We start from the raw sequence: 12992 nt of genomic DNA on the forward strand, positions 1-12992 counted from the left end.
ATATCATAAAACTCCAACTGACTTATGATTTCAAAAGTCTAAAGAATAACAACAGAAGGATCACAAGGGCAACGCCTTTGGAATAATTTGTTAATTAGGTATAATGAAAATGTTTCTCAGAATATAATATGTGATGCATACCTCCTCTGCTAAAAGTGTTACCGTGAGATTAGTAGATTTATTCTCAGGCACGGCAGAGTTCTGAAATAAAATGCAAGTAATGTATGTAAATATAATAAAAATAAAATTAAATAATCATTGTCAAGCTAATCAAAATACCAGTAATGGTTTGAATAAAGCGTGCGTTAAAAAATTAATAACATTAACCTACTTTTTCGTGGGAAACACTTGAATGAATATCAGTAGATATTGTTCTTTCTGTCAAATCCAAATTCTCTTCTTTACTATCAAGAATTCTTTGAAATATACTCTTTTTCTGAAAAAGAAAGTCGAAAAGCTTGATAATTGCTACTTGGGAATAAGTATTTATTCCAAACTCTATATTCAAGAGTACAATACTTTTTTTAAAAGCATGTTGATAACGTTTCCCCCCACCTTTGTTGTCACCAACGCTGAATTAGATTTAGAAGTCGACTGACTTTGGGAAGCAGAATCAGCTTCCGGTTTGCCGTGTTCAGCTTTACTTTTAAGAGAACTGATGACTGGGTATCTGTTCCTTAAACCTTGTATTACCTGGTAAGCAGTAAGCATATTTTTTTATGTGATGATGATTATGCTGTTATTGATAAAATTTACCAATTTTTATTCTCTATATGTATATATTTAGACAATTATTATTAAAAATAATTTAAATAAAGTATAAACGGAATTTTTTTTGCAGTAATCATAATCAATATCATTTATCTCGCAGTCGATCTAAATGCTCGTACTCTTACCTTTTTGTTTAACAATACATGCGAAACAAATATGAAAAAACCCTGAAAAAGAATTAAAAATAATAGAAGAACATTTATTAGCTATTAATCTAAACAGCTATTATAAATATATCTTGTGAAAAAGTCTTGCCTGTAGTGAATTTGCAATGACAAAAATTTACTGAAAAACATCTGCATTTTCGTTAACGGCCAGAATTCCGAATAACCAGGTGACCCCTAGCACTGGTAGTAGCGTTCCAAGTGATCGCAGACCGGATCTATCGGATCAAAACAATATAACAATTTTATAAAAGACCTCAATGTCGATAACTTTCCAAATAACATACTTTTATTTATTGCTGTTTTTTCAGTTGCAAAAAACCCATTCTTTATCTAACTCAATAACTAATATAATTAATATTACATATATATGTAAAGTTGATGATTGGGTTGACTCACGTTGCCTTTTTCTGCAGTGAAGACTTCATCATTGCGCTTGAAGCACACAGTACTCTTACCAGTGAGACAATTATCAGTATGTTTAACTGATAGGAGATAAAAAAAAATGTTAAAACAGCAGCACATACAAGAGTTATTTTTTGAATCCTGTATTTTGTTGCAGGTAAGTACGAATTTATCATATGAAACATTGATATTTCTATGTAATACGAAAAATATTAATAATTATTAACGCTTTCATTATGATAACTATCAATTTAATTAAGTGTGTCATTAATAAAAAAGACGTAATACTTACCACGCATATGAGACAGACTGGAATGATAAACATATAGAGAGAGCCACTTTCGATGCTCAGCCAGCAACTAAACAGACAAACTAATAAGTTAAAATCCATTTTCGAACTTTGAAGCTGCTTTTATATCACATTTTATGTACGCTTTTCAACGATGGTTAAGCTAAATATGTATGTATATGAGATAAGACATTGCAGTAGTTTTTCCGGTCAAGTAAGCCAAATGAAAAAAAAAATGAAAAATAATGTACATGATTTTTTAACAAAACAAACGACATGAAAGGAGTATCGAGTTATTTCGCCTCATATTAAATTTGCACTTGACGTCGAAGCAGGGATTATTTTATTACGACTTAAAAGTCGCTTTTCATAAAGTCTAAATATAGGTAGTGTTCTGGAAATCAAAAAATAAACCTGTGTACATGTTGTTCACTATTATTTATGTAGTTTGTTTCGTTTACAATCAATGCATAACATCCGGGTTGAGTTAACCCAACCTTTCGGGGAACGAAATCAAGCGGTTAACTTTCCTAAATATTACCATAATGTATTTTTGTTTGGTTTCTTGTATGCCCATAAAGAAGTTATTTTCGTTTACTTCGACTAATTCTACATTGTAACTTTGAAAGGAGATCAATTCTGCTAGTGTAAATTGGCTAAAGTCTATAACTGTCTACAATAACTGGTTTGCATTGAAAATCATTTGATACTGTAATAGCCCAAATTCGGACCATGCAGCTTTTGGACCATGCAGGTTTTACTATAATGAATTTGGTTAATGACATAATAAATAATAGGAGGGGATGATTTATTGATTTTTTTTATATCACTGTAAAAGTCTTTAAAAGTCTTATGAATATAACATACTAAGATTCTAGGTGATAACCTTCTCCCCAAAACGTTCCAAGAGTTGTTGTTGTAATAAGGAAAGGGATACCTGTAGTTTAATGTTTGAAATGTCAGAACATGTTTATGTATTTCATGTTGCAAGTCTGCTAACAATCAATCGATGTTACTTCGAAATTATATTATTTATTTCAAGGTTATAAACTTTGAAAACAATTTAAATAGTCTTATTGATTTTAGAATGAAGGTGAATATGAATTTGTTACTTACCCCATATTGCTAACAAGAACCACTGGACTCTAGATTTAGACTTAAAGTTGTTTGCCACATACATCGCATAGTAGGTGACTGTTATACTCATAAAGTAATATACACCCATTCCTAGCATACTAAAGAATGTGACCAGGAAAAGGTAGTGGATAACTGAAGTGATTGCAATGCACGCAGCCTAAAAAAAATTACTTTCCTTATAACAAAGATATAATTCTCTCAAAAGCTGCAAAGATATTTTTGATAACATGTCTTATTTTTACACCTTATTTTTTATTTTTCAAATTACCAAGTCCGTTTACGTATCTGTCTTCAAAGCGAGTATAACTCACTTAATCCAAACTATAACAACGGAATATACGTAATGAATTACCTCATTACTTTTCTGTTCAACAGCTGATATAAATATCACATAGGAAAGAATAAGCGATCCACAGAGATTCATCATGATGATGTTTTGGTCACTTTTGATATATCTGAATATGGAAATAAAATATCACTATTTATTTGGTGTTTAAATTCTATTAAAATGATTTAATGTTACCGAGTAGGTAAATGTTTCTGCATGTATGATAATAAACAAAACATCATTAAAACCCCCATACCTCCACGTAATCATGTAGATAATAAATGTAAAAGCTGTAAATGATATGGAGAGAATCACCCCAACCAAAGACATTGTTTTTAACAATGGTTGATCTTCTGTCACCTAAACAGCAAATCAAAGATATAAATGATGTAATTAAATATGTTCTATTTAAATGTTTCATATTTTGATGATTCAGATTAAAAAAATATATATATATCTTACAGGAGAATACGGTCTCATTAAAATGGCAAAATTGGTAAGGTGGCTACATTGGCAGACTGTTTTCTTTTGACCACTTTGTATGACGTAACATCCTTCTTTTGTCCATTTGCTTGTATAATCAGAAGGATGTTATTTTCAATTCATAATTAGAATATTTAATACAGTCGTTTATTTCAAGTTAAAGAAAAATATTACATGTAAATGCTGAGCGATATGCACAAAACTATTACAGTAGGAATTGTTGAATTGCCTACCTAATGGTAAAATCCCAAGATACGCAACTTGCTTCGATTTTAGTAAATTCATTCTAATGAAAACATTGCAAAAGGAAAAATAAAATACATTTTTAAACAAAAATTAATCACTGGTTATACAAAAAAAAAACTGGCCCCTTGTATTATACTTAATTGAACAGAAAGACAAACACACCGATTGCATGGCTTTTGCCAACATAAAACGTATTGTATTGTTGTCTTACATTTGTTATGTGCCGAAATGTTAAAGTCAGGTTTGGATCCAATTCTCCTAAGTCTTTTTGCGTGGTAAGAGAGAGTATCTGAGAATTGACAAATGTTGCTTTCTTCGATTTCTGCACTGAATTCCCTCCATTCTGACCGCTGTTTTTTTTTTTTAAAAAGTATAACCACGTATATATATATATATATATATATATATATATATATATATATATATATATATATATATATATATATATATACTTAAAATCTAGCTTGTTATAGATTTGAAACTGACATACATGATGGACATATTAAAGCATACTAGACTTACCTATCTGAAGCGGATGGCAAAATATCTGACATTGTTTTATATACAACAGCAACATAGTTTATGGCTATGCAAAATAAAAATAATATAATGTTTTAATTCAATCTCAAATATTATATTTCATATAGCAAACAAGCAAATTATGTTGCAAATGAAAGTTTTCAAATGCTTTGTTCAAGAGTAAATGTTTATATTTATACGAAAAAGCTGATTTACAAAAATACATTAGATAATCATGCAATAAACATTATCTAGTTCTATTTTGGGGGAATAACTTCATCGTCTACTAGTTCACATGTAGTATGAGAAAATGCTAGGTGGTATATCTACGTTTTTATTCTAGACAACGAGAATGCATGTTCAAATCATAGTTAAACCACCTCGAATGTTTCTAAATAGTTAAACTTTTTAAGATATACCACTTTCTGCTTCCATGTTTTGTTTTGGTAGTTCAAGAAAAGTCGGATTTTGTTCTTTGATTTTAGTCGTGTTGCATGGTGATACATCGGGGAAACATATTCCATTTTCATCTAAGTTCGTTTTGTTTACAGTTAGCTCTAGACGAAAGGGAAAAAAAGACTAGTTAACCTGAAAAAAACATTCCGAAGAAAAATAAAAATCTATCAGATAATAATACTTCTTGCAAGATTACCGAAATTTAAGCCACTGAATTGGGATGCCGTAATATTGCCGCTTTGAATCACAATCTCACTAATGCGATCCATATTCTTCAGAATGGAGCTTGCGTCTTTATCCGTCTAAGACAAAAAAAATAATCAAAACACTAAAAGAGGTGACAAATGATGTATTTAAAATTTATTTAATATATTTATGCATAACATTTTCTTAAATTTTTGGATGTTCATAAATATTTCACGTTTTATACGATTTATTATTCAATGAATGAAAAAATCCCAAGATTTATACTGTGAAACACTCCATCTAGTCTGAAAACCTTCGAAGTGTCCGAAGTTTCCTATTAAAGAAAAGGTATTAACATTTCCCATTATTAATTTTTGTAAGTAAAATGTTTTCCTAGAATTCCTAAGTCAAAATGAACCCTTTATTGTGATCATGCCCTATCTCCGGGAAGCATGATTTGAACCAAATTTAATCAAAAACAACTAAGAATTTCAGGGAATTTTTGTAAACGCAAAGATCAGCGAGAAGCACATCTAGCGTATTATAATTTTTTTTGGAAATCTATTAACTAGTTGAAACTATGAAAAAATTTTGGCAGTCGCGATTAAATATTCTTGCGATTAAATAATAATAATAAAAAAACCAGTTGAAAAGCGGAACTAAGTATTCGCCCGCCAAAATAAGGAATCTACAGTAGGTTTTTTTTTTTAAGAATAAGATTTTTTTTAATAATACCATGAATCTTAAATGTCTCCCCTTAAAAGAAGGGATGATCTTTCCTCAAAATAAAAACTTTCATCCCTTTCTCTCAAGAATAATTCGTTTGAAAACGTCTGAGCGGTTTTAAGGGGGTGGGGGGGGGTGAAAATGTTAAAAAGAAGGACAGATTGACAGAACAAAAAAAATGATCAGAAAAAACAAACTTGGTCTTTCAGATCAGGCGAGCTAAATCTAAATAACTGGTGTTGAAAGCTAATCGAAATTTTAAAGCATTTTCAAAAAATCTAGTAGCATAACCAACATATTTAAAGGGGCACAACATTCGTAAAAGTAAAATAAATTCTTATCAATACATGGTTTTCTTAAACACTAAAATTTTTAAATAACATTTAACATATGTATAGAAGAAAACTAATGGTATGGATATCAAATCTGCATTTACCTTTTCACTTACAGCCGCCCACGATTTTGTGTTATTTGTTGATAAAACATTGTCAATTACAGCATAAAACACCTTTAGATAGATAAATACAATTTTAAAAAGTAATGTACATGTATTCTTTACAGTAAATGAAAATAAAAAAAAAGATATATTTGGCATCAATCTACATATAACAGCAGAAAGAGTTTATATCTGGTGCATAAACTATACATTTGACTTTCTCTATCTAAATTGTGATTGAACATCGATGAGATTTTAAACTTTCAATTCACACTGAATAAAAAAAATATAGATAAAATCATACACGTAGTAATATTAGACTATGACCTCTGTTTCGATTGCTGACCCTGTAGAATTTGTGACGTTGACAATTTTGTCTAAAACGTCCAGAGAGGCGCTCAGATCCCCAGCACTAAGTTCAAAGGTCGACGATGTTAGGTTTTTCATCAATTTTAGAGTGTCGTTGATTACTTCCTGAACTTTTTCAGTGTTTTCCAATCCGTCCAGTCCATCTTCTATTATTTCATCAATCTGTTTAAGTAAAAGGCTTATATATTAACTTATATCTGCTAATACTGATATTATAATATTGATAACAATCAAATAAAAAACAGATTCAAATTTACATTTTATAATTATTACCTGCGATAAAGCTATAATGAAAGCTTCAGTAGTGCATTTGATAAAACTTGGAGATTCCCACACTCCAAGTTGTGTACAATATCTTGTTGCCATTCCTAAATTAAATGTACAATTAGCTATCAAATATATGTCTACTTTAATTACTAGACCAAGTGCGCGTTTAAAAATCACGTCCACCAAGTAACTAGACCGAAAGCTAAAAAATTCAATATTTATTGTATGAATAGCAAACATTGCGACCTTTCTGTTTGGAAGGACAGGGTTCCTCTTTCGTTGTGTTTGCAAGTGTAGTGTTCCATAGTATTCCATCTGACCATTCGCTTTCACATCTCTTTTGTTCTACAGAAATCATTAAAACATTTTTTTCATGCGTTATTTTATGAAAAATGGAAAAGGTCATTTAATTCGCCGGTTGAATGATTGAAGCTAGAATTGTCTAATGTTCACTAGATTAATCCTAAAAAAGAAAAATTAAAAACCACATTTCCTAATTAAATATATGCACGATAGTTTTGCATTAAATTCGGTTTTTCCAATGAAATAAAACGCAGAATTACCTGGTTTAAAGACAGTAACATTCACAGAAACATACATAGGGTCCTGGTAGCTGGAATGTGTACATGTGTATCTACCAGTATCATCTTCCATTGCTGTAGTTTTGGTCCATGTTGTTGACAAGTTTGAACTTATAAGACCTACAAGGTTATCTTACAATAGTATAAAATCACACTAAAGGCTCCTTCAGTTGAAAAAAAGAGAAGAGCCTAGGGTCATTTGAGTATTCTACAGCCAGGTGAGGGATGCTCTTAATGGTGATAATACTATTCTAGCTTTATTGGCCTTGATAAATAGATAGAAAGATAAATATAATGTTGGAATACCTGCATGTACGGGATTAATGATATTTTGCAAATATATGGGAAGTTGTGGTGGGAGTTGCAATTGTTTGTGCTGGGGTCACTGTGGATGTGTGCAATAATAGAGTTGCACTGTCCTGGATCTTATCAAATTTGTCATTCCGCTTGATTTAAAATAAAACGGTAATTCTAGAGATTTGTAAAAGTTTCAGTTCATTGTCATTTATTTAGCTCTGGCATACAGTCCTCTATCAAGATACTAGCAATTAAAATACAATCGGCTGATAATCATATTTATCATGTTTGGAATAAAGTTAAGGCGAGAAAAAGGTTTGGTCATGATGATAACCTTTACCATGGAATAATAAACCATATGCTATCAATTAATTTTACATATCATCATGAAGAAACAACGTGCTCATTATAATCACGTTTTTATTCCCCCCCCCCCCCCCCCAACGTAACCGAAGACACTCGTTCAAGCTGCAGAACTCCTGAATAATTAATTATAATTTCAAAACATCTGTTGAGTTTTCTTGTTCACCATTATTATGTGCTCTGAATGCCACATATTTTGTAATAGAGAAAAAGGTAAATTTTATCATTTTTTCACATCTTTAACCTAAATAAATCAAATCACTAAAATTGTTTTTGGTTGCTGTTTTTTTTTATTTTCTTTATCTTGTACATTTCGATATTAATCAACTGTGGCCAAGAAGTACATGTACATGTATAGCCAATCGAACGGTTGCAGACCTACGCAATATAAACAACACACGACGACGGACAAAAATGGCGATGGTAATAAATCCTCTGGGTACGTCAGGCAACTGGAACGTTTTTTTTTCGTGAGCGGTAATTGAAGTATTAATAAAATAAGAAAATATCTCATTTTGCAAATACCTGATAACACAGTGCCATCTTTAGTCATCACGAGACTTCCATTAGCAGCATCTCGCAATGACTCGGGGTTACTGACTGTACATTGAAGATTAATTTTCTCACCCATCATAATAGAAAAGTCGTACTGTGGTGTCATAATAAGCAACAATCTAGGAATAACTAGTTAAAAATGGAAGAGTAAATGCATAAACTTAAAAATTCAAAATGATATCCTTAGCGTTCTAACATTTTTTAATTCATTGATTCACAAGATATGGAAAATTAATACTTTTTTTCTCATAACATTTTTTAACCATACAAAAAGCAATGTAAGATATACCCCTTTTATTTGTTCTACCAAAGTGGTTAAAAGCAATAAAATGTTAACTAGTTTTATTTTAAACTTTAGAACAAGTCATTTTTTATTTCAAACATTCACTTAAAAAAATATTTTACCTGTAAGATTCAAATGGCTGGATATATCCATAACACTATTTTTCACTATGATTTTCCATTCTCCTAAAATGATACAAATAATAAACACATCAACTCAATATGTGTACGTATTAAACTACATTACAGAAAAAATTTAGACGCATTTCACATTTTTAAAATACCTTCATCTCTTTTTAAAACGTCATTAATTTGCAAGGTGTGTAAAGAAGTGTTTGTTTGTGTTTCAAATGACGTCAGTTTGTATCTTCTTGTTGAATTACTAATCAAATATCCACTATGAAACCATTGAACTTCGTACATTGTATTTCTTCTTAACTCTAAATTCAACCAGGCAGACTTTCCTTCACGCAGTACTGAGCTGTTGCTTTCAAAGGTGAGGATTTGTGGTATAACTAAGGAAGAAAACAATTGAAATTCACTCAATTCAAACTTCAAGAGAAAGAATTTTTCGTAGAATCTTAGAAATGGGGATATCTCTCCAAAATAGTGGCCGACATATATGATTCATAACTGTAAAGGAACCATTGATTACAAAGTTCTGTGTACTTGCATTTTTTCATAATTGATTAACGCATTGGCGTCTTAATTGACTTTCAAAAAGTTTCTTTTGTATTGATTTTAAGGCAAAATTTACTCCTAGAATTTTGGTGACTCTCATCAGTTATATGCATTGCTCAATACAAAGCATTCCGATACAACTTTAGTTTTTCTTTTTACCGATTTTACCGAGATTTACATTTACACCTTACACACATTACTTCATAGTTAATCTCATTTAGAATATTAAATATGAAATATTTTTGATTAGAATATGCAGTGTTTCAAATAAATTACAACGGAGGTAATTTTAAACATTTATATTGAATTGAAATTTAGAAGTTCTTATTCTGCTAATCTAGTCGTAATATTTAAGAACCTTTTTTTTAAGCTTACAAACTTACTTATTGAAAAGAAAATTGTCTCTGGTTTTTTTGTAATGTTTGTTATTGGTCTAGGTCTGATTTTTTAAGATATTTGTTAAAATGCAAAACGTTTCAATGTGTTATTCTGCAAAAATAAATGTAACTTAGATTATATGTCCTTCCTTGTTAGCCCTGTAAAATAAGCTTGGTTCAAAAATAAACGATCCGAAAGTTAATACAACTTCCCTTTGACTTGGATAAATCTTGATCAAACTCGGTATTTAACAAATGTTTATAATATGAATCATTCTCTGTCTGCAAATACGTTTTTTTACTGTTTGAACGAAGTAGAGAAGCTTACGTATATCTGATTTTTTTCACAACTTTTTTCTTTCAAACCAAGCCACGCAGTAACATTGTTAATAATAGACAAGGTCTGTGGTAAAAATTTAGAAGGCAGTGATCAACATCTGCATGTTTAACTTAGATATTGTTGTTTAAAATAAAGAATGTGACTAAATATTATACATACCCTGGTGAAACGAACGAATATTCTTCTGAATTACCAACATTAACGATGTTAAAAGTAACATAGTTTTTCACTTTAAAACTTATTATAAATTCCTAGATATCTAGATAACAAAAACAATGAAAAAAATCAAAACATTTCAAAACACAAACCGACCTCTTCGAAAAAATTGTTAAATCTCACTTAAAACCATAAAAAGTCATATATCAATATAATTCCTGTTTGACCCACCATTACTAAAACCTATTTTTTTTAGAAGATATCTTTTTTGGATTTTAAACTCTTTCGCCATATATGTAATTATAACAAATTCTTTTTTTTTTGTTAGAATATCATACTTACCCTTATTTAAGGAATATAGTATGATCGATGATATCAAATTATAATTGTTACAATCGTAAAGATGAAAAAAACCCTTAACCTTATCACATTTGAGACTTTTTAAACTCCTTTTCAGGGGCACCGATTGTTTTAATAAATCCCTATATGTATGAGACATGGAAATAAGAATGCAGAACTATTATATACATAAATTTAGTTTTTGCTTCGTCAAACATCATTTCAAAATTGCCCTACTATTCCACATTTTCTACATTCTCTATTTCTTGATTTTAACGTTTGAAAGGATTTGACACATCAAAAACTTTTGACTAATATTTAGTTTCTTTGTGTTTGTTAAAACAACCAAACCAACTGTAGTTAGATTTTCCCTCAAGTTTTCTAACAAAATAACAATGCAAATTTTCATTGGAGAAACGTAGCATTTGAATATTGTAGTATACAATTTAACATGTAAGCATGTTTGTCATCTTATTTGCCCATGTTCATTAAATACAAATGGAAGACGTAGTTAGAGAATACGTCCATGTCATGTTAAGTAGGAATAAAAAAAATCATTGATTCCATTTTATTATACAGAAAAAGGATTAGACGGTAACAAAAACAAAAGAAATGAATTACTTTCCTATTTCACAGTTAACTCCCGTGTACCCTGGTTCACATACACACACATAATGAAGATATTCGTTGAAACAGTTTCCATACATACAAGGTGAACTGATACAGCCATATTCAAAATTATTACAATATTTATTAAAAGTAATTATTCATATTATACTTTTACCATTTTATTTGCATTTTGTCAATTATATTATGAGTTTTTGATAAACACAGACTGATATTATTCAGTCTTCCTTTTCACACTTATATTTGGAACACAATTTTTTCACATTTTTACTTTCTACATGTTCGTATAGTAGAATAAATTAACGCCAAGCACTAAGAAAATAAAAATAAAATATTCAATACGCAATAATTTGGAATAGTTATCTTTCGGTTTTCTATCCTTGAAAACAAACTGGTTAGAGATGTACTCACCATCAGTCGTTTTCTTATCCACCCTGAAGACAAACTGGCCAGGTACACCAACGTTCGATGCTTGAGGGAGATTTAACATACTATCTGTCATAGATCCAGGAACGGAATAGTAATGTATTCCATCACCGGCATTGTACCCAGCCTACGAAAACAACCCGCAAAAATATATCGAAAAAGGGAAAGTTACAGTTATGTCAAATACAGGTTGAAGCTTTCAGTAATGTCACTTTTACAGATAGTAATGCTTTGCTAAAAGCTTTTTTATTCTTTCATAATGATGATTGTCAATTACTCCATGCAAATAAGACGTTCCTCATTTTCTCTTTGTTCATGGAAACATTTGGTATATAAAAGAATTCGAAGAACATTAATTTTAATGTAAACCAAAGAACTTCCTTCTTAAAGAGGTTCGTTTCTCTGTTTTTGGGTAGCCATTTTGGGTCACCTCTTTTTTTTTTTTTTTTTAGAAATAATGCATCATATATTGATTCTACTCAAACATTCAAATTTTATAATGCCAATTAAACTATCTTATATAAAATAGTAAAAGAAAAAATAAAATATTTACAGAGTTTAGTATGGGACTATATTTTGTGGCGGAAGATTTTTAAGAAGAAAAAGAACATTTTTCATAACTCAGTTGTTTTAGAGTACCGTCACTTTAGCTTCCTCTTTTTCTGTGTAAACAAAATTTCCAGATAATTTGTGCATAAGGTAATCTTCATTTTGTTACAAAAACACAATTTTACAATTTTTCAATATTTTTATCGACATATATTGGCAAATTTAACTTATATTTCATTAAAGTCAAGGAAAAATGAATCCCAATTTTTGCATAAAATCAGCTTATTTGATGCCATACCTCAAATTTTACATTATAGACCCATACCTTTTGATTTATTGTCTAAAATTTTATATTTTTTCTGACAAGTTTATCATAATTTGAGAAAAATAATTTCATTACATGTTGAATTGGTAATGGATAGAAATAGCGTTTTATCAGTGCAAAAAGGTCAAAATATTAATTAGGTGAAGAAGTTGTAACATTTTATATATGATTATTTTAATTTTATTTATTTTGAATAATATAGATTTGTATTTGATGCCATGGTTCATTCTGATAATAATATATAGAGGGGAAAGCGATTTATGTGCAATCTGCACTTTCAGTGCAGAAAGGTCATATCAAATACATCGTAGT

General features: G+C 29.9%; 1 protein-coding gene across 3 annotated transcripts in view; it reads right to left on the bottom strand.

The window, feature by feature from the left end:
• Positions 1-12992, bottom strand: part of LOC105329357 (uncharacterized) — a 162452-nt gene that overhangs the window by 8598 nt on the left and 140862 nt on the right. Inside the window, exons 16-36 of one of the 3 annotated variants that reach the window (XR_010714491.1) lie at positions 8549-8707; positions 7346-7483; positions 7029-7127; positions 6789-6883; positions 6474-6677; positions 6147-6218; positions 4995-5100; positions 4762-4899; positions 4346-4409; positions 4035-4173; positions 3811-3863; positions 3557-3665; positions 3351-3454; positions 3119-3221; positions 2746-2923; positions 2497-2566; positions 1633-1699; positions 1335-1420; positions 1027-1153; positions 897-938; positions 556-693 (exon numbers count right to left, since the gene is read on the bottom strand). Coding sequence is in view for 1 of the 3 variants with exons in the window: in XM_066086599.1 (XP_065942671.1) it covers positions 142-201; positions 332-436; positions 556-693 (303 nt within the window). In the remaining 2 variants the exon portion in view is untranslated. Of the gene's footprint in view, positions 1-141; positions 202-331; positions 437-555; positions 694-896; positions 939-1026; positions 1154-1334; positions 1421-1632; positions 1700-2496; positions 2567-2745; positions 2924-3118; positions 3222-3350; positions 3455-3556; positions 3666-3810; positions 3864-4034; positions 4174-4345; positions 4410-4761; positions 4900-4994; positions 5101-6146; positions 6219-6473; positions 6678-6788; positions 6884-7028; positions 7128-7345; positions 7484-8548; positions 8708-12992 lie in introns of those variants that run through there. The other 2 variants (XR_010714492.1, XM_066086599.1) reach the window with 2 other exon arrangements.

This window comes from Magallana gigas, chromosome 6 (assembly GCF_963853765.1).
Source record: "Magallana gigas chromosome 6, xbMagGiga1.1, whole genome shotgun sequence".
Taxonomy (NCBI): domain Eukaryota; kingdom Metazoa; phylum Mollusca; class Bivalvia; order Ostreida; family Ostreidae; genus Magallana; species Magallana gigas.